The 19883-nt window shown below is 43.4% G+C and overlaps 1 protein-coding gene across 1 annotated transcript in view; it reads left to right on the top strand.

Moving 5' to 3' along the window:
- Window positions 1-7785, top strand: part of LOC142577909 (la-related protein 7-like) — a 52135-nt gene extending 44350 nt beyond the window's left edge. Inside the window, exons 9-10 of the mRNA XM_075687346.1 lie at window positions 2774-2867; window positions 5709-7785. Of these exons, the coding sequence (XP_075543461.1) occupies window positions 2774-2867; window positions 5709-5774 (160 nt within the window). The 3' untranslated portion in view covers window positions 5775-7785. The remainder of the gene's footprint in view (window positions 1-2773; window positions 2868-5708) is intronic.
- The last annotated feature ends 12098 nt before the right edge of the window (window positions 7786-19883 follow it).

The raw sequence follows: 19883 nt of genomic DNA, 5'->3' as shown, positions 1-19883 counted from the left end.
CTGGTCATCATGACTGCATGTAGGGGCATAGACTTGTACCACCTTCAATTTGTACCTCTTATTAAGCTTCACAACAAGACCTGCCACCCTCTCGTTAATGCTATAGAATTCCTGTATGTTACCAGCTATTTCCTTATTAATCAGGAATCCGACTCCTAGTTCTCGTCTCTCTGCTAAGCCCCGGTAACACAGTACATGCCCGCTTTTTAGCACTGTATATGCTTCTTTTGTCCTCCTAACCTCACTGAGCCCTATTATATCCCATTTACTACCCTCTAATTCCTCCAATAACACTGCTAGACTCGCCTCGCTAGATAGCGTTCTAACGTTAAACGTTGCCAGGTTCAGATTCCAATGGCGGCCTGCCCGGAGCCAGGTATTCTTAGCACCCTCTGCAGCGTCACAGATCTGACCGCCGCCGTGGTCAGTTGCTTCGCGGCTGCTGGGGACTGAGGGCCGGGGTTTAATTGTTGTATTCATATAGGAGGTTGTGGCCCAGTACTGCACCAGGGTGGCCAATCCTGCTCTGGTGAGAGAGTGCGTTACCGGTTCTGGTCACCGGGATCAGGCCGCACTCCAGGCCTGTTTGTGCAATTTTCTCAACACACGTTTTTTTTTTTGTATTTTCCGGTGGAGAATTGCGCTGCACCGGGATTTGAATCACGGTCCTTTTGCACTGGAGACGGATACTCTACCGTCCCCGCAGGAGTTAAATTAAATATTGGAGAATGGGGTTTTGCGTGACAAAACCACTTTCTGATTATGCACGCCTTAGTGGAGGACTCCGAAAATTTCGACCACCTGGGGTTCTTTAACGTGCACCAAATTCTAAGTACACGGGTGTTTTCGCATTTCGCCCCCATCGAAATGCGGCCGCCGTGGCCGGGGTCCGATCCCGCGACCTCGTGCTCAGCAGTCTAACACCATGACCACTGAGCAACCACGGCGGGTCCCGCAGGAGTTGTACGCCTCATTTAACCTACAGTGGTGCCCAATTTGATCAGTCAAGGTGGGCCAATCTGAGCTCTGTTATACCGCATGGATTGCACTCGGCTAGAGAACCTGGTATTTATGACGTGCACATGTGTGGCCACACATAATTGAGGATATATAATTTTTCTTTTAGGAGGGTTTCCGTACAGTGATAAAATGAAGGAAAAGACATTTAAAAAAAAGAAAAAAAAAAGAAAGGGAAAAAAAAAAGGAACATAACTTGTGATTTGAACTCGTGATCCTTCAATGTTGCCCGGAAAGGTAGCTCAGTCGGTTGGTTCGTCAAGCCAGCGGTTACTTTCAAGCGCTATAGCTCCTGCTCCGAGCCTCATACTTATGTGGAAAGGGGCTGGTGTTGTCCGCGACAGTCGATTTTTGCTGATTCTGAGTGGTTGGAAGGCATAATTTCTTGGAAAAATGGCCGCCAGAGGAGCGTGGAAAACGCGCTTTCCGATCGCTCAAGGTTGCGCAGGAATAGTATAGATCTAGCGTCTAGCGTTTTCCACGCCTGGCCGGCGGAGAGGGGAGGCCTCGTTCCGGCCGCGAAGCCCTCCACATCCCCGCAAGGAGCCTGGTGGTGGTCTCGTGCTGACGACGCCCTCTCGGCGAGCGCACATTTCCCCCCTCATCCCCTAAGAGACCCAACACACACAAGCACCCATCTCGCAAACCAGACCCACTTCAAGGGAATTCTCCACGTCTCAACAATTTCTCTCGTCGCATTCGAGCGCTGACCGCCGTGCCACAGTTTGCCAACGAAGCCCCCCCCCCCCCCCCCCCCCCAAGTCCAAACGTTGCAAGGCGGCCCGTCGTGCGCGTATCATGGCCACGCATGCCCACATCGCCCTTCCCCCTCTCTACCACGGTTGCGCCCCAAAACCACGGCGCTGCAAGTCCGCCCTCCCCTCCTTCCCTCCCCTCCGCCCCCAAACTGGCTCTCCCGACCACTACACGCAGAGGCAAGAAACAGCGCGCGCTCCAGATCCTACAGATGAGATGAATATTTACAGCTACTACTAGGGTCACAATCACATTCGAGTGCTGATTGCCGTGCCATAGTTTGCCAACGAAGCCTCCCCTCAAGTCCAAACATTGCAAGGCAGCCCGTCGCGTGCGTATCACGGCCACGCATGCCCATATCGCCCCTCCGCCTCTCTACCACGGTTGCGCCCCAAAACCACGGCGCTGCAAGTCTGCTTTCCTTTCCCTCCCTCCTCTCCGCCCCCAAACTGGCTCTCCCAACCACCACACGCAGAGGCAAGAAACAGCGCGCGCCCCAGATCCCACAGATGAGATGAACATTTACAACCACTATTAGGGCCACAACTACATTCGAGTGCTGATTGCCGCGTTACAGTTTGTCAACGAAGCCCCCCCTCAAGTCCAAATACTTCAAGGCAGCCCTCCCAGTCTCCAAAGCCGCTCGAGTTCACGCTGCTCCTCTGGCGTTCTGAGTGGTTGGAAGGCATAATTTCTTGGAAAAATGGCCGCCAGAGGAGCAGCGTGAACTCGAGAATGCTTACTGCCACATCATTGTTTGGCACAACTTTGTATTTGTCGCATTATGTCTGCTGCATTGTAGTAGCTTTAGTTTCTTCCCTGAACAAATCCTCCTGGGCCACAGGATGTTGGTCTTAATTTCTACAGTGGGTTGGTTACTGTGAGTGTCTGATCTGTAACATGTTGCTTGAATACTGGTAGTGGAAACAAATATTTAGTGGGGGTCACGGATGACATTTCTTTTAGGCAAGGATGTAATGATAGCTTGATTTGCTTACAGGGATGAGGAGAAGTCTTACTGGGAAAAGATAAACCTGGACCGGGAGACACGCCGCAACCAGAAGACCAGACAGAAGAAACGAGGTGTTGAGAAGGTGAGCTTGTGAATGTATCAACTGCAAGTGAGAGTCAGACACTCGAGATGTGTAATGCACTCTGTCCAAGCCTGATGGCGTGATAGGGACAAAACAGTTTTCAGTGATACAATATGGAAGAGGTAATTTGAGAAATCTAAAGAGGAACAGAAGTGGTTTAAACATTGTATGTTGTGCCTTTATATAATATGCGAGCTTATTACAAGTCTGTCAGAGCTGATTGTCGTAGGATGCATGCTTTAAATGTTCTGGACATGGTGTGCTGTCATAAGCCAAGATGAGCAACAGCGTAGCATTGTGCACATTGGGCAGTGAAACAGGTGCACAACATTGTTCCTTGTGTAAAAAGGTGTGGTATTACTAACATACAGTAGTGAACAAAAAGATATGATATTTTGTATTTGAGTCCTGTGTGCTCAACTGTTCAGAATGTTGGAGTTGCGTTATGCCAGACCGCTAGCCTAAGGCAATAGCCTCTTGAACACACCCTGCCATCATCCTTTATTCATACCGCATGGCCTGCCCATTTTGTGCATAATTTGCATATGCTGAGAATGTGTCACCAGGAAACCGTAATATCAACCAGTAGTGAAAATCTGTGCACACACTGGTGATATTAATTTTAATGATGGGTGGAGAGGTTAGCTGAGCAAAAGGTTCGGCATGCTACTGTATTCAGGTTTGATATATAACAATGGATCAAAGGACAAGAGAAAAGAAAGAACGCAAACCCATCTACTCGCACAAAAACCAGGAAATGGGCGGCATACCATGGGTGAGCACCATGAAATTTACAAACTGGAAAGTTGAGCTTTATGGAATCGTCAGTAACCGAAATTTTATGCATCTCTGTCCTTTTGGCTCCATCACAGGGATGGATAATCCATTGTCATTACCATCAAATCTTAATGACACTTTCATTTCCCATGTAGCAGTGCACTGCTGATTCGACACTCAGTGAGACAAAGTACACTCTCCTAAAGTTGCACTAAATTTGCCCCTGTGACAGCATTATAAGTTGATAGATCAAGTTGTAGCTGTGTATTCTTGTACATACAGTAAAGCCCGTTAACTTGAAAGGTAAAAATTATCATCCACCTGAATTGGAGCACAAAACTACAAAGGAAATCCATACGGGTTTCTCAGAAAGAAACCCGCGCAGTTGAAGAAAAATTCGTCCTGGTCTGAAATTCGAACCCGGGACCAACGCCTTTTTGGGACAATCGCTCTACCATCTAAGCTAACTAGGAGGCGAGCACATTTGAAGAGCTAAGGCAAATTATTTAATTGGGAATGCAAAGCATTGGGACATTGAATATGGTAAATTAGTTCTGCAGAAGCCCTCAAGGTGCCAGAGAGTACAGTCAGCCATAAAAGTTTACGGACCATGGGATCTGAGAAAAAACAATATCTGCACCAATCTCACAGTGCAACCTGATATTCATATTTACAACCTCCACTAGTACATGCCAACAACATTGTGATGTACGGTTGTACTGGCTGCTGTTAAAGGCTGCTTGGAAATTCAACATTTTCTGAGATACCATTGCCCATAAACTTTTTTGGTTCACTGTACATGGAAGGGAAAAAATTGTCATCCACCTGAATTGTAGCACCGATTTGAAAAATTATTGTGGTAGAACGCTCCCTAGAGGGCACGTAACAACTTCCAGGGTAAACCATAATTTGCCATGGGGCCTTGAGGGGCCCTTTAATAGGCACCTACAGTAGGTGTCAGCTGGTCACCCACATGGCCAAACACTGCTTCTGTGGCTCTCAGTCTAGCCAGTGTGTGCAGTCTCAGGCCGTACTGCCGATGACGACTGCCGATATGTGAACGTACTGGCATGCTTCTCATGAAGAGTTGCCGTCCGCCATCATGCCTGCTAACTAGGTTGCTAGGCCTAACGAGTGTCGTTTTTATGTGAGTTGGAGGCCAAAAGTTATGGTTTGGTACCAAGCTGTCGATCATTTCACAGGGCTGAACGGCATTCGGAGCGCCATGAAATTGACTAGCCAACAAAAGCCAAGGTTACAGGTGTCAAAGGGAGTGGTGTGATGTTTGTTCACAGCCACCGCACGTGTTTGCCTGCACATTGCATGCATGGATCATATCGAGAAATTTGAGTAAGACACCATGCAGTGTCCGAAATTTCGGTTACTGTTCAGTATACTTTGGAGTAAGCAGCAGTGCCATGGGGGGGGTAAGTCTTAAAATATAGAGCAGGTCTGAAAAATTGGCCATCCAGAAAATTGTAGCTATATTCCTCACTCTTGTCAAAAGTAGATGCCAAGGTTGGGAAGGGGCAGAAATTGTGGTGTCTTGATCCTCACCACAAGCTCATAGATTAGTGCCTGAAGCTGTGATTCCCGCAACACTTGCAGGTTCCCACACCCCGGGAGAGAATCTGTATTCACTTCATTTCATTTTTTTACCTTAGTTTCAGAGCCATTCAGGCATTACAGAAAGGAGTGGATGACTATGAAACAATAAACAAATAGCGAAAATAATAACAGCAAGTTGTTTAGTGTAGGTGATAACAAAGTGCAGACTTGAACATTGCGAGATCTTGTATGAAGACGATGGAGGCAGGAAAGTGATTCCAGTCTCTGCTAGTACTAGGAATAAGCAATTCAGAATACAGGTTAGTTCTCGATGCTAGAACACCAACATTGTGACTATGGTCAGTGCGCTAGTGGTGATGATTTTTTCAGTAGGAAAAGTGTCTGATTACTGTGTGGCCACCCACTTTCCTTATTGCCTGCAAGGCATGCAAGGGCTTTATGGCTGAAATGAAAGGGATTTGAGCTGAAGCCTTTTCCTGGGTTTCCTTATTGCAGGTCATGGCAAAGGCCCAAAAGATGATGGAGAAGAAAAATCTACACATCCGTTTTGATGACCTCTGAAGCCAAGACTTCAAAATCAAATATTTGTGCAACATCCAGATCAGCACAAGGGAATAGTTGATAAACCTTACGTTTAATTTCAAAAATTAAAATGTGGATGAAAGTAAAACGTAGTAGCTGATACCTAGCACAGCTTTTGTTTACATCATCAAAAAATACAGTTTGGTGAAGATATGAGCTATGACATAATTCTTATGCATACACTTGCACATGCTTAAGTTCTCAGCCCATTGCTTTCGCATTGCTCTCTCTATTCTGCAAGGGTACTAGGTGGCCTGTGAAAAGACATAACCAGGAGTACTTCCAGGGTCAACTTCACAGCATGACGCCTGAAGTTAATTGAGCAATTAGAAGTCCAGCTGAACCTCAATATATAACAAACTTTGATATAGGAAGTCTTGCGATGTAAAAGTATTTTGTCATTTCTCTTATAGGCAGTTTTCCTAGGTAGTTTAAAAGAACTAATGTTTTTCTGGCCGCTCTCGAACTCGTTGGCAGAAATTCTGGGGCTGCACCAGTGTTTGTACAATTATTGCACTGTCATTGCACAAGTTTCTTGCCTGCTTTTGCGCATACATGCATTCATCCATGACGACTGTTCTAAAGACTCAGGAAGTCAACTAAATTAAATTTTCATTGTCAAAAACTTTCGCTGCCAGCACAACTTTTTTATATTAATATTTGACTTTCGTAGTTTAGCACCAGGTCAGAACTACTTTTTCTGTTTTTCCTCATACAGCTTCTAACCTGTACTTCATTTCGTACTTTGCGTGCAACGCTGTGGAAGCTACAGAAGTTTGGTCATCAAAAAGTGTCACTCCACTCCTTCCATGTCGAGTGGTTGAGAGATTCAGCTCTGAATCAACAAGGCCTGCATTCAACCCCTAGCCTGAACAATTTCTCCCTCTCTCACTCTTTTTAAATATACGGACACATGAAAATTTGCCTCGTGTAAATTTCCTTCAAATTCTTTTGAACATCGTATCAGTTTTATGAGATTAGACGCAAAAGCAGATGCAGCTATCTGCCTGCCAATCTGCTATTCATGCCCGCAGCATTCGCATGAGGCTACCAAGACAGGCTGCAAAAAAAAAACCCAATATGGAAAGCAACAAAAAGCAAATAGATCTAAAGCAATGCATTAGAATCAGAATCGGTTTTATTTTCCTTAAGGAAAAATGGACCCCAGACAAAAAGCTGCTCATTGAGCAGCTTGACGAGGCCTGGGGCCCTACAGGCAGTGGCAACAGCGGCAAAACAGCAGTGTATGTCATACACCCGAACAACAAAAAAAAAAAAGCAACACGAGAAACAAACAAAATAAAAAGAAAGAAACTGTTCACACCAAGCTGTTAAGAACGAGAAAAAAACTATTACATATACGTACACCAATTCAAAACTGTATTGTACACTGACATGTTATATTCACACATACACACGCAAGCACCCGTAGAAGTGGCGCGCATACGCCCCTATATATACATATATGTACACCTACATATACATTCACATATACGCACGCATGCGGCATATATACACTCACCATTCAAGTGCACACATGTATAACTTCAAGTTAAAATTTTTATGAAAAATGAACTGTTACAAAAACGGAGAGCGAGAGAGAGAAAAAAAAAGTGAATTTATACAATGCCTGCAAAATCATTACAAACTAATGCACACAAAAGAACGCACAAAGCCGAATGTAAACTACATGATATAAATCTGTTGCCGATCTAGCAATTCTGTTTAAAAAGTATTCAATTAAAGCACGTTTATTTATTGCGGGCCATCAATTAAGGTTGTATTATCGCTCCCGGTGTAAGGTATAGTAATATACTTTAACATTTGTTGACCGTAATTAGTTCGAGTTTTGGGAACACACCACTTTTCTAATTGTCGAGTGTTGGCTGCCGGTGTGCGTTCCTTGAGCGCTGATATTCTGATAAGGAAGTTAGTATGAAACATGTCTTTAGTGGTGAATAAAGAAACAATATTGTGTGGCAGCATCACATTTATGGGCAGAATTCTTAACCGAATAAAAAGCGGTTTGGAGTGTGCGCAGTGCTCTTCGTCTGCAATGACACGAATCGCTTTCTTTTGCAGGCTCACAATTCTATTCATGTTAGTAGGTGACGCCGTGCCCCAAACAAGATGACAATATGCATTGTGTGATTGAAATAATGAAACATATATCTGTTTTTTAATGTGCACTGGAAGAATGCCACGACACCAGGAAAGTGCTCCAACAGCTTTTGATAAACTTAAGGATATGTAATTAGTGTGCTCAGTCCATCGAAAATGCTCATGAAATACAACACCCAGTGTTTTATGGTGGCCAACGACCTCAGTAATAATATTGCCTAGGTTAATGGTTAAGTTAGTCCCCAAGTGGCGTTTTATAGCGCGGAAAATAACAGCTTTTGACTTAGTTGTATTTATTTTGAGATTGTTTAATTTAGACCAGTTTAAAAGGCTGTTTAGGGTATTGTTCGCTTTTGAAACTATTTCTGTAGCCGAAAGACCAGAGATAAATAGGGAAATCGGCATAAATTACAGAATTGGCTTCTGTTGAAATTGTTATCACATCGTTTATATAGACATTGAAAAGAAAAGGTCCTAATATGCTGCCCTGAGGGACGCCGCATTTCAGATAACGTTTGGATGAACAAAAACCGTCTATGTTCACTATTTGTTCACTGTCTTTAAGATATGAACTAAAAATTTGAAGTGTCCTTCCCCTAACGCCGTACTTGTTTAACTTATCTAAGAGAATATTATGGGCTAGACAATCGAAGGGCTTACTGAAATCCACAAAGATTCCTAGTGTCATATACCACAGTTTGTGTCTAAGGGTTAAAACAGTTTTCATTCAATGCTGACAGGGGCATAGCCGGGGGGAGGGGGGGCTATAAGGCTTCAGCTTCCCCCCCTTTCCCGAAATTTTTTCATGCTGTCATGCGCCGTCGACTAAAACAACTCCTGGCGACGGAAATCATGCTGTATTTTTCTAGAATGTCCTTTTCATGCTCGAAAAGACATTTCAGCGCGAACATTGTGAAATTGTGCTGGATTTCTCGGCAACGCCCATGTGCCGGGAGCCATATATTGTAACGCAAGGAGCCCCCATCCGAGCAGTTTCAAGGGCATTTTGATGGCGAGCGGGCTCGTCGCGGCATCTCGCAGAGGCCACAGAATCTACAGAGCGCATGGATTTCAATTCTGAAACTTTATGGATATGAAGTTCTCAAACGTTTGATGCGAAATGTGCATTGACATTTCCAAAGTCGTGCTTTCGATTTTTAATTCCCTAACTTTGTAGGTTTAATGTTGTTTGAAACATTTGACGCCAAAGGTGCATTAGCTTTCTAAAGTGGTACATCGAACCATACAACGAGACAAGCCAAATCAACACACTATCAGGCAAGTTGACAAAGCACGCAGCGAGGTCTGATGAGATGAAGCGTTGTGGTGGTTCATTGTGCCGTCATGGCACAGAAAAGAATATCAACATTTTTTGTCACCTGCGCCAAAGCAACCATGTCGAGACACAAAAGCCAGCAAAGGTAACTACGTTGTTATTTACTTTTCTAGTTTGACTTTTATTCACGAGCACACATTGAGCCTCCTCAATTCTTTTTTTTTTTTTCTTCTTCTTCCTCCAAGTCCAAGGGCGATAACATCGTGACCGCATGCTGTATATGCGAGTGAAAACGCAGCAGGGGGTGGGGGGGGGGGCAGCATAGGTGAGTGCGCAAGGGGGAAAAGCAAAGAGAAAGCACGCTGCCTCCTGCCGCGTGCGATCATCAGGGGGAGTGGAGGAGGGGGGGGGGGGGGGCTGTGATCTGTGAATCTGTGTTTGCGCAACATGTTTATTTGCCTTGTTTGACGCATTATATACAGTGACTTTTTCTTATATAAGTAGATTTGTTGGGGACTTGTATGTATATTTATCTTGTTGCGAAGTTTTGTGATTACGCGTGCAGTGAACTTTGTTTCCAGTGACACTTTTTTGCCCTTTATCAAGCTGTATCTTCCGAGATTCTTGGAATCTCGGAAGAACGCTAACATAATCCTAATCCATAAGAAAGGGGACGCCAAAGACTTGAAAAATTATAGACCGATCAGCTTACTGTCCGTTGCCTACAAAGTATTTACTAAGGTAATTGCAAATAGAATCAGGAACACCTTAGACTTCTGTCAACCAAAGGACCAGGCAGGATTCCGTAAAGGCTACTCAACAATAGACCATATTCACACTATCAATCAAGTGATAGAGAAATGTGCAGAATATAACCAACCCTTATATATAGCTTTCATTGATTACGAGAAAGCGTTTGATTCAGTCGAAACCTCAGCAGTCATGGAGGCATTACGGAATCAGGGTGTAGATGAGCCATATGTAAAAATACTGGAAGATATCTATAGCGGCTCCACAGCCACCGTAGTCCTCCATAAAGCAAGCAACAAAATCTCAATAAAGAAAGGCGTCAGGCAGGGAGATACGATATCTCCAATGCTATTCACAGCGTGTTTACAGGAGGTATTCAGAGACCTGGATTGGGAAGAATTGGGGATAAAAGTTAATGGAGAATACCTTAGTAACTTGCGATTCGCTGATGATATTGCCTTGCTTAGTAACTCAGGGGACCAATTGCAATGCATGCTCACTGACTTGGAGAGGCAAAGCAGAAAAGTGGGTCTAAAGATTAATATGCAGAAAACTAAAGTAATGCTTAACAGTCTCGGGAGAGAACAGCAATTTACAATAGGCAGCGAGGCACTGGAAGTGGTAAGGGAATACATCTACTTAGGGCAGGTAGTGACGGCGGATCCGGATCATGAGACGGAAATAATCAGAAGAATAAGAATGGGCTGGAGTGCATTTGGCAGGCATTCCCAAATCATGAACAGCAGGTTGCCGTTATCCCTCAAGAGAAAAGTATATAATAGCTGTGTCTTACCAGTACTCACTTACGGGGCAGAAACCTGGAGGCTTACGAAAAGGGTTCTACTCAAATTGAGGACGACACAACGAGCTATGGAAAGAAGAATGATAGGTGTAACGTTAAGGGATAAGAAAAGAGCAGATTGGGTGAGGGAACAAACGCGAGTTAATGACATCTTAGTTGAAATCAAGAAAAAGAAATGGGCATGGGCAGGACATGTAATGAGGAGGGAAGATAACCGATGGTCATTAAGGGTTACGGACTGGATCCCAAGGGAAGGGAAGCGTAGCAGGGGGCGGCAGAAAGTCAGGTGGGCGGATGAGATTAAGAAGTTTGCAGGGACGGCATGGCCACAATTAGTACATGACCGGGGTTGTTGAAGTATGGGAGAGGCCTTTGCCCTGCAGTGGGCGTAACCAGGCTGATGATGATGATGATGAAGCTGTATCTTCGCATTTCTAATGTAGTACAAAGGCGAGTCAAGTGAACGTGAGCCAACCCACCCTGCACACTAAGGGTTTGGTTCATTATCTGTGAGGCATGCACGTAGCACATAGGCATTTCGTTTACAAAAGTGACATGCAGGTATGAGGATAAATGTCCTTTAATGCTCTCATACACTGGTATGAACATGGTTGCGTGACATAATGGTCATAACACCGTGGTGTCGTGAGGTTTTTGACTGCTGAAGATGTTTCCCAAAAAGAAATTATTTGCCGTATGGCTGCCGGGTACGTTGAACATTGAATTTCATTGGCCACTGTGACATGTTGGAGGAAACGGTTCAAAGGACGTAGAAGTTGCAAATACGATCCAAGACTGGGCCAAAGCCACCGTGCAATCACCCCAACACAATTGCAAAGGATGATTAGACAAGCACGGAGGATAAGCATCGATGAATTGGCAGGGTGTATGAACATCCGTCACAGTTCGGATCACATCATAATTCATGAACATTTCGGTTATTGGCTCTTGTGTCCTCAATGGATGCCCAAGATTTTGAACCACCGCCAGAAGACAGAGAGGTTCGGCGCTGCCTTGACTGATATGATCCACTATCACAATGAGGGTGACTACTTCTTGTCTGCAATTATCAGTAGGGACGAACCATGGTGCCACTATTAGAGCCTGAAACACGATGGCAATGCTTACAGTGGAAACATTCGAATTCACCACCCCCAAAGAAACCAAAGGCCGTCATTCCTGCCGGAAAGGTGGTGTTGACTTTTTTTTCTTTTTTTTTTTCCGATCGTCAGGGGCTATTACTGATAGAATTTGCTAAACCCGGAGAGAGTACCAGTCGTTTCCTATATTGTGATACGCCGGATCGGCTGCATGTCGCAGTCAAGAACAAACAACGCGGAAAATTGAGGAATGGGGTCATCTTGCTCCACGACAATGCCCATCCTCACATTGCTGATGTGGTTAATACAAAACTGGCAAATGTCAAGTGGGAAACGCTGCAACATCCGCCACACAGCCCAGACCTGTTGCCTTGCGACTTCCACATTTTGGAGCATTTGAAGAAACAGCTCAAAGGAACCAGATTCGTTTTAGACAATGACATGAAAGAGTCGGCAGACTTTTTAAAGCAGCAACCCAAGGAGTTTTATCAGACGGGAATCACGCGACTCATCAGTCAGTGGGACAAATGTCTAAATGCTCATGGAGACTACTTTTAAATAAAGTACCCCATTTGCATGTATTCGCATTGGCTCACTTTCATTTGACTCGCCCTCGTGTATTTTGCAGAACTGCTTTTTATATGTGCTCTCTGTTGCGACTATAATTTCGGTGCAATTACGGTACACGACCAGTGACAGCTGCTCCTGCAGAAAACAATGTAACAAAGCACGGCTTCGTTGAGATTTTTCCCTGGTCGTTGCATATGTACAAAAATGTAAATAAGGTTCTTGAATGACAGAGAGAGAGTGAGAGATGCAAATGAGAAAAAGGCAGGGAGGTTAACAAAGTTGCATTAAAATATTTGTCCTCAACTTGTTCATTTCATGGCCTTCACATTTTTCATATCAGCGGCATGCACTGATTTGCTGGTTTCAAACTGATATAGTTCTAAAGTTCATGTGATAATTTCTTATTAAATAGAAAGAAAACATGTATTGATATCGGTTATTTTGGGCCCAATTTTTGAGACATACTAGTATATTCTTTTATGAAAAAATACATATTTTACTTGTCTTGACAGTGCGTAGCATTCAAGAATTCGTTTGCAGCATCTTTGGCAACGGCAATGCAGTTATTATTAATGTATTTGATTCCTCGACAAATTCTATAAGGAGGAGGCAGAGCTGCAATGTGAGACCCCCCCCCCGAACGAAATTTCTGGCTACGCCACTGAATACTGAGCCTATATAAAAAGAAATTTTCGTACAATTGTGGTTAGAAAACACTGAACTATTTCTAAGTGCAAATACAGCCATTGCAAAAAGTCTCTCCAGCTTCCACAGCATTACACCTGATGTATGAAATGGAGTACTATAGGTAATGGGTTAGCCTTTGTTCATGGAAAACTTGTATTCAAATAAATGTGGTGTGAAGAGAAAGTCTAATGGCTTCATCAATAATCCCTCTCTTTGGAATTAGGCCAGAGTAGATCTTTGTTGATGGATTTCATACTTCTGCCACTTCTCACATTCTCATCACCCTGTTGCCATCACTTCCATTTCTTACATGATGCTTCGTTGTCAGGAAATCCTGAACAAGTTTTTTTGCACTTCTTCACCTCTCTGCTTATTAGGGTATGAAGAAAAATTGGGTTTTAAATAAAAACATACTGTTGGAAAGTAACCCTTGAGTGATGTTGCTCAATCACCTAAGAATTTTTTCGTTGTGATACTGTTGTTTTCATAAGCATAGTGTGGACCGTGGATACATTCCGCAAAAAGCAGTTACTAAGCAGATTGTGGGTCTATTTGGTTCACACACAGTTCGTTGCACAGTAGCCCTAAATTGTCCAAGTAATCCTGCCCCAGTCCTAAATGTTGGTGCGGGTGCAGTGCTGCTGTGGTGAAGAATTCAGAACTCGGTTGTGCAGCCTCGGTGCACTGTATCTTGCAGACAACACTTGCCGAGGCAATCTTTTTCTTCACGGCAGGTGTTTCCAAAGCATGCGAGAAGCTTCCCAAACTCTTCAACGATGTCTCCACATGGCTGAAATCTCCATTGCAAAACTTTGTACTAATTTCATTGTCAGTGTTAAATGCTGGTCTATCTTTCACTATGCCTTGAATTTATTTTATGTTGATATCTTGAAGCTACACAAAGCACTAACTGGAAAGCTGTTGCTGTACCTAAAATGTGGCCACAAGTACCAGGTAACCCAGCAGTTACACGAAGCAGACATGGTCTTCACTTCAATGCTTGATTAAAAGGCACATGCCGCATGCTGTGCTGGCATCCTCGCCACTGCATTTGACTTCAGGCACCAGTGTCCTGAACCATGCGTAAATCGGATATGCTTCTAGAATATAGAAACAGCTGGTAGAGCACATATTATGCAGTTAATATGTGCCCACTTAAGTGATTCTGGTTCAAATACAGTTGCACACCTTGTCGCCATTGAACTTAATGTATTCGCTGTTCACTTAAGCCGTAGTCGCTTACCGCATATCAGGCAGTTAGTGCATAGAATTGGCTTCATTTTTCGGCGCATACAAGTCTGGAATCAAGGGAAATGTTGTGCACGCCATAGTGAAATTGCGGCATACAGACTTTTCATGGACAGCAGTAACCACCAATAATGACGTCAAAACATGATGGTCATGACATGTTTCTCCTGCTCCCATAGCTTTTGGTACTTCCACGTTGTTCCAGATGATGACGTGGAAGTGCCTGATGCCCCTTCCATCTCCGCTGTGGAACATGCATTTACCATCACGAGGGTGTTCACAGAGAAGCGGGGCGTGATGGAGAAACTGGTTTGCGGCCTTGCCGAGTTTAAGGACGTAGTCGTCGTTCCAAGGCCGCCATGGCAGCAAGTGAAAATCGCAGATTTTTTTTCTGCCTGCTTGCAAATAAAAGTTGTTTTCGTGTGTTTGAGTGAGAATTAAGACAGTTCTTTTCTCGCCGTTAAGTCTATAGCAGCTCATCTGCATTAGTCGGTTAATTAATACATTGCTGAATACACCTAATCCACATTCCCCTGCAGACTGTGTATTAACGAGGTTTCACTGTAGTAATAGTTTGGTATATTGTGATGTGCTGCAAGGCCAAGAATTTTGTATACACTGAAGATTTCCAATATACATGTCAAATGGTTTTAATCAAGTGCTTTACACAAGCATTAGGAAATGCATGCAGCCCGTAAAAGTTTACTTCAGAAAACAGCAACCAATCTTTCTTTGCAACTTCAAGCTTTATATGGTCAAGCCTTAGCATTTTTCTGTTTTGTTTCTCATTTAGCTTTTCTGCCCTACAACAAAAATGGAGCTTTGGTCAATAATTAAGCTAGATGGCAGAATTTTCTATTCGCACAACAAATCATATCCAAAAAAAAAAAAAAGTGGAAAGACAGACAGTCACAAAAAGCAAGGACAAGAAAAGCACTGCTTGGATATTTAAGTGTTCAGCTTTGCTCTACTTTTTGTTCACTGAGAGCGTGTCTGCATTGTGTGACGCAGCTTGTATACCTCATGCTTATGGAAGCTTAATATCTTTGTTTTGATGTGCTGTATGATATCAGTGACATGCCTGGTGTGAATTAGGTAGTTGTTCTTTCACAGAATCTAAATCTTGGTCTGGAGTCTGTCCCCAATCTACCCTCACAAGTACATGCAAAATATATGGACTACAGGTGCTACAAATAATAACTGTGTGGTGATGGATAAACAGTGCAAAGCAAGACACATACTTTGAATAGAAATGGGACGTGACAAGTGCCAACTTCGAACCGTAGAATTGCACAGTGCAGGCGCAAATTTTAGATTGAACTTAATTTTGGCACAACACTATGGTTTATTACGTTTCTTTTCTTTTTTTTTTTAGCTTTCATCATTTTTAGTTCTTTTTGCTCACATGAGATCGCTGGAATAAAATGAATATATTACTCGTGTGCTTTCTGAATAAACCTTGGTTTGAAGCCGGCAGGTGTCGCATCCCTTTTTTTTTTTTTTTTTTTTCTATGGCAGCAATTTTTTGGCAATGCCTTCCACTACATTATCCTCCACAATTCATTGCCGACTGATAACATGGGCAACGCATCACTCCAGCAAAAGACAAAATGAATAGACAAAAATGACAAAAATGAATAAGCATTGGAAAAGGCAATGCTACAAAATCGCAGCCCAAGTTTACATCTTGCTTCATGCTGTTTTATCCGTCGCCATGCAACTGGATAACTGTACCATGAAAGAGCGTATGCTTGGGAATGTTGGTAATCCGAATGAAGTAGCAACTTTTTTTTAGCACACAAAAAAAAAGCACAGGACAGGAAAGGAATGACAAGGACACAGCATTCTTCCAGTGTTTGGTTTACTTCTATTGATCATAACTTCAGTAGGAGACGAAATGGACATGTCCTCTAGGTGGACACTTAACAGAATACCCCCGCAGGTATGCTAAACAATGAGAAAGTTGAAAAGTAGCTTTTATTGTTAAGAACTGGCCAAAATTTGCACAACATTAGGCCAAAACTATGAATTGTAAGTGGAGTGCAGGAATGAGAAACAATTTGCTACTAATGTCAAACAAGTGAGATGTGAAATCGGTGCTCACAAGAATTCTTATATAAAGAATTTTTGTTTTAAAGAAAGGGGTCAGGCAAGGAGACAATCTCTCTAGTGCTATTAACTCCATGCTAGGAAGAAGTACTAAAGCTATTAAACTGGGAAGGCTTAGGAGCGAGGAGCAACCGCACATATCTCGGCAACCTTCGGTTTGCAGATGACATTGTCCTGTCCAGCAACACTGGGGACTAATTGCAACAAATGACTGAAGACCTTAAAGGCATAATTTTTGTAGGAAACTCTATGCTTAAAGGGACCCTGAAACGATTTTGTACAAACATACCGAGTCATTAAGGTAGGTCCTTCAGATCATTGACGCATCTAAGTGCTCTGCCTAAAGCCTGCAATTTATTACAAGGTTTTAAGTACATCGCTACCAATCGCAGCACGTCGCTCAGTTGAATTTTCAGCCTCCCTAATGAAGCTAGTAGGGCGCATCATCGATAATTTTTCCAACTTTATAGTGAACAAATGTTTGTGATAGTTGGCATGTTAATTTGTTTCTATAAAAAGTAACAGAAAAAGAATGCACAAGGACAATTTCTCACTACACTTAAGCACTCCCAGCACAAACCAAGTGTCATCTGCTTATGTTACAACATGCTCAGTGTTGACGAGAGCTCCGCGGTCAGTTGATCTCAATCTTTATTTTCACAAGCACCATGGTTCGTTCTTGTTACATTGTGGGCCGCAAATGCAGCAACAGGCAACATGTCATGCTGCGAAATCACATCCCTCTGCAAGGCAGCAGGCAAGGGGAGTGGCTGCAGCGCATCAGACTGTCGTTATCCGATCGGCACCAGAAATTGCGCATTTGCGGCCGTCACTTTACGCCAGAGGATTACTACCACAATGGTGTTTCGTGTGTCCAGTATTGGAGTAAATGCAAGTGAAAGTAGACTGGGCCTGGCTGTTTGACCATGTTTCATGGTATGAGCAGCAGCGCAAACATGAATGGTCTGCATGGTGCAGCGACGTGGTGGCACAGAGCTTCCAAACAGAGTAGCAGTAATAAAGTGTATTCTTTGCTGTTGGTGTAAATTTTTCACAGGGGCATAATCATGATCTCATTGCTGTCGTGTCTCTGTCGCGTCCCTGTCTTTTTGAATTGCTGGAAGCAGACGACACAATCTACCATCATGACGCAGAGCCAGTGAAGGTGGAGCTTAGCCCCGATACTCGGCAAACGAGTAGAGGGGAAAATGCATGGCTATGGAGGAGGGCAACTTGTAGTAATCATTCGTAGCTCTCTTAATATAAGACGCTTCACACAAATTGCGGTGCGAATGATTAACTTTAGCTGTACCCTACGCGTCTACAAAATTTGTCTGAACAATTCCAGGGGCCCTTTAACAGGGAAAGTGGAAGAGTGGTGTTCAAGATTAATATGCAGGAGACAAAGATAATGCTTAATAGCCTGGCCAGGGAACAAGAGTACACAATCGCCAGTCAGCCTCTAGAGTCTGTGAAGGAGTACGTTTACTTAGGTCACTTACTCACAGGGGACCCTGATCACGAGAAGGAAATTTACAGGATAAAAATGAGTTGGAGTGCATACAGCAGAGATTGCCAGATTCTGACTGGAAGCTTACCACTAACATTGAAAATAAAGATGTAAAATCAATGCATTATACCGGTGCTAAATATGGGGCAGAAACTTGTTGACAAAGAAGCTTGAGAACAAGTTAAGAACTGTACAAAGAGCGATTGAATGATTTTAGAATGTTAGGCGTAGCATTAAGAGACAGAAAGAGAGTGGGGTGGATCAGAGAGCAAACAGGGATAGCCGATATTCTAATTGACATTAAGAGAAAAAAATGGAGCTGGGCAGGTCATGTAATGCGTATGTTAGATAACCGGTGGATCATTAGGGTCACAGAAGGGGTGCCAAGAGAAGGGAAGTGCAGTCAAGGAAGGCAGAAAACTAGGTGGGGTGATGAAATTAGGAAATTTGCAGGCTCAAGTTGGAATCAGTTGGCGCAGGACAGGGGTAATTGGAGATCGCAGGGAGAAGCCTTCGTCCTGCAGTGGACATAAAATAGGGTGATGAGGATGATGACAAGAATTCTTGTTTTGAAAAAAAAAAAAAAGCAGTTTTTTAGATGCCATAGAGGAATGTTTTCTGCCAGTTTGAAAACTGCCTCTAACTTTCAGGTAATACATTTCAGTAAAGCACTTCTTTAGTACATGGGTGTACTTCATATGCGAGTAGAAATATTGCAAGTTTTGTCAAACTGAAATTACTGATATGCACGTTCCGTCATATTCTTTACGAACTCCACACAATGACCAATGCTTTCAGTCAGCACTGTCATGCCAGAGCAAAGCAATATTGTAGATTAGTAAAATAGTAGCATGTAGCAGTACTTGTGGGAGAACGAATGATACCTCCAAAGCAAAACCCAACCCCAAACTTAAACAAAAATCCGACAGAATAAAATTAAAGTGATGATACTTCTCAAACTGCGCATAAGGTTGTTGTAGTGGTTTGTGATGTATGGAAAAGGAGCAGAGGATGCCACTTTTATCGACAAATGTAGGCTGCCGTAAGTCGGCTGCTTTGTGGTTTGGTCTGGCACATAACCTTTTCTTTCTTACGCAGAATGTCATAAAGTCAGGAATAAGACACTGTTCTGAAGCCAAGCCTGAAGGCTTAGAAGAGTGAAGTTTGTGTCACAGGGAAAGTATTGACATACAATTGTGTTATTAGTTACACATGCCAGTAGTAAAGTACAGTGAAATCCCAATAATTCGAAATCTCTTAATTCAAAGTGACGGACAATTCGAGCTGCTCTGTTGGTCCTGGCAAAGTCCCATGTATTTGAATAGAGAAAATTCCCGCAAATTCGAACTCCAAAAATCACTCGATGGTTATTTCGAACCAAATTTCTCACTCCCATGCACCGCTTTTCAGACTAACCCGAGCCAAAGGCGAAGGTTTGATGCGTTGCTAGCTACCATGTCGCATGCTGCAACAATGACAAGGAAACACATGCGGGAAGCCAAGAGTGAACTGGAGCAAGCAAAACAATGCACATTTGATCACAATGCCATGCACTCACTGACCCTCTCACTCTTGGCGAGCACTTGATCATATCTCCAATACTGGACACGTGGGAGTACAGCATGCCTCAAGCCACCATCCCTTGGGTCTCCCTCGCATGTTTTCCCTCAGACCCACAGCAAACAGTGCGCAATCTTATTGCACTTGAACTTAATATGGAACTTGGGCGTCTCCCGGCACATGTCATGCGCTGATGGAGGTAAGAAGTTTTCAATGCGAGCCCAAAGACTGTTTTGGTTTGCACGCTGCACCGCACCATTTAACAGGCACTTCATTAAAAGGGGTTCTCCTTTGCTATCACTCCGCTTTATATAAAAAAAATTTCCAGTGTCTTCGGAGTTCAAATTAACAGGAT

This window comes from Dermacentor variabilis, chromosome 1 (assembly GCF_050947875.1).
Source record: "Dermacentor variabilis isolate Ectoservices chromosome 1, ASM5094787v1, whole genome shotgun sequence".
Taxonomy (NCBI): domain Eukaryota; kingdom Metazoa; phylum Arthropoda; class Arachnida; order Ixodida; family Ixodidae; genus Dermacentor; species Dermacentor variabilis.
Note: the sequence above shows the minus strand (reverse complement) of the source record. Positions and strands in the feature narration are given on the sequence as shown.